The following is a 1,682-nucleotide window of genomic DNA, read 5'->3' as shown; positions in this document are numbered from 1 at the left end:
AGCATCACAACATCGCCGTGAGGAGTGAGGGAATCATGCAGCAGGGGGCTGGGGCCACTGCCACTACCGAGAGAGCACACGCGAACCTTCTTGCCCTTGCCCTTGATCTGCAGCTTGAGGTGATCAATCTTGCCGGGCTGGAAGTTGATGTGGGTCACCGTCTTGCCCTCTCGCACGATGGGGTGCGTTTCGGCCGCGCCGATGATGCAGTTGTGATTCGAGTGCTGATAAACGTACATATCGTGTCCTTCGATCCCATCCACGTCTGCAGTTTCATCTTCAATCTCTCAATCCGGCTACAAAAATCGTTAAATCATTTTTAGCGGGAACGAAACGTACTCATAAAGAAGTACTGTATGTAGTATCGGGAGATCACATCAGGAATGCCCGAGAAGGGAATCTCGTCTCTTTCATCCTCTTCCAGCAGCTCCATTCTTCCGATTATTTTGATTTAAATCTTTTCCCTCTTTTCCACGCAGGCTTTCTCGACAATTTCTCAGACCGCATCCCTTCCTAAATAAACAATTATTCAGCTAAACCACTGCGGCCTTGATCGTATTGTATTTTGCAGTTTTAATTCATCACAAAAACAATCTTTGGAGAGGATGGAAGACTCAACGGCAACTCCTGCGCCTTCTGGCACCACGCCTCCCGATTCCCCGCGCACATTCAATGAGCGGTTTGCGCAGTACAAGCAGGGATTCGAGTCCACGCACCCGCATGCCGCCGAGGCCACGTCGTCCGCCTTCCAGGTCGCCCACGCACCCCTGGCGGATGGGGTGAGCGAGGTCAACATATTCGATTTCGACGGCACCCTCTTCCGTTCGCCCGAGCCCAACTTCACCAAGTGGTCGAGCGAGGCCGTCGGCAAGCTCAAGGGCCACCCCAGGGACCGCGGCCTCGGGTGGTTCCAGGAGGTGAGAGCCCTCCACACCGCAGTCGTTGCCTTGACCCCTCCCCTCCCCCCAACCCTCTTGACCCGTGCCCGTGCCTGCAGGTGATTACGCTGTCGGCGCCCTACGTGCCGGTGGCGCCGGGCGAGGAGTGGTGGAACCAGCAGCTCGTGAAGCGCGTGCGCGAGTCGATGGCTTCCGAGTCGGCGGTGACCGGTATTGACCACTGCACGCTGGTCCATTGAGGTCTTGTCTGACGTGTGTCGTGTGTGTCGTGCGTCGCGTGTGTGTGTTGTGGGTGTCGGCCAGTTCTGTTGACCGGCCGCACGGAGTCGTATCGGGAGAACATCCAGACCCTGATCAGCCACCTCAACCTGGCGTTCGATGTCGTCGGTACCGAACACCCGCTCGCCGAGTGTGTGTGCGGTTGTGCGTGTGCTGATAGCGCGTTCCACGCGGCTTTCCGCACGACCAGGCCTGAAGAGCCCGCCGGAGATGAAGACGATGGAGTTCAAGAAGGAGTTCATCGACGGTCTGGTGGCCAAGTACAAGCCGCGCAAGATCAACATGTGGGAGGACCGCCCCAACCACCTGGAGGAGTTCAGCCGCTTCCTGCTCGAAAAGAAGCAGCTCCAGGGCATCGACTTTGAGGTATCCATTCCACTTCGCTTCACTTTCACTCTGTCGCGATGATCGCTTCTCTTAGGCTTGTCAATTAACGCACGACCACACACACACACACACACACGCACGCACACACGCACGCACACACACGCACACACGCACACA

At 56.8% G+C, this 1,682-nt stretch overlaps 2 protein-coding genes across 2 annotated transcripts in view; one reads left to right on the top strand and one right to left on the bottom strand.

The window, feature by feature from the left end:
- ACA1_027280 (uncharacterized protein) overlaps window positions 1-433 on the bottom strand; it is a gene marked incomplete at both ends in the record, with an annotated part of 973 nt that extends 540 nt beyond the window's left edge. Inside the window, 2 exons of the mRNA XM_004333458.1 lie at window positions 87-265; window positions 340-433. Coding sequence (XP_004333506.1) covers window positions 87-265; window positions 340-433 — 273 coding nt within the window. The remainder of the gene's footprint in view (window positions 1-86; window positions 266-339) is intronic.
- A 172-nt stretch (window positions 434-605) lies between these two features.
- On the top strand, window positions 606-1,586 carry ACA1_027270 (uncharacterized protein; the record flags this gene model as incomplete). The annotated part of the gene is made up of 4 exons (XM_004333457.1): window positions 606-917; window positions 998-1,109; window positions 1,203-1,286; window positions 1,369-1,586. 4 exons carry the CDS (start codon window positions 606-608, stop codon window positions 1,584-1,586), a joined length of 726 nt encoding a protein of 241 aa, XP_004333505.1.
- Between the last annotated feature and the right edge of the window lie 96 nt (window positions 1,587-1,682).

This window comes from Acanthamoeba castellanii (assembly GCF_000313135.1).
Source record: "Acanthamoeba castellanii str. Neff unplaced genomic scaffold scf7180000084465, whole genome shotgun sequence".
NCBI classification, from domain to species: Eukaryota; Discosea; order Longamoebia; family Acanthamoebidae; genus Acanthamoeba; species Acanthamoeba castellanii.
Note: the sequence above shows the minus strand (reverse complement) of the source record. Positions and strands in the feature narration are given on the sequence as shown.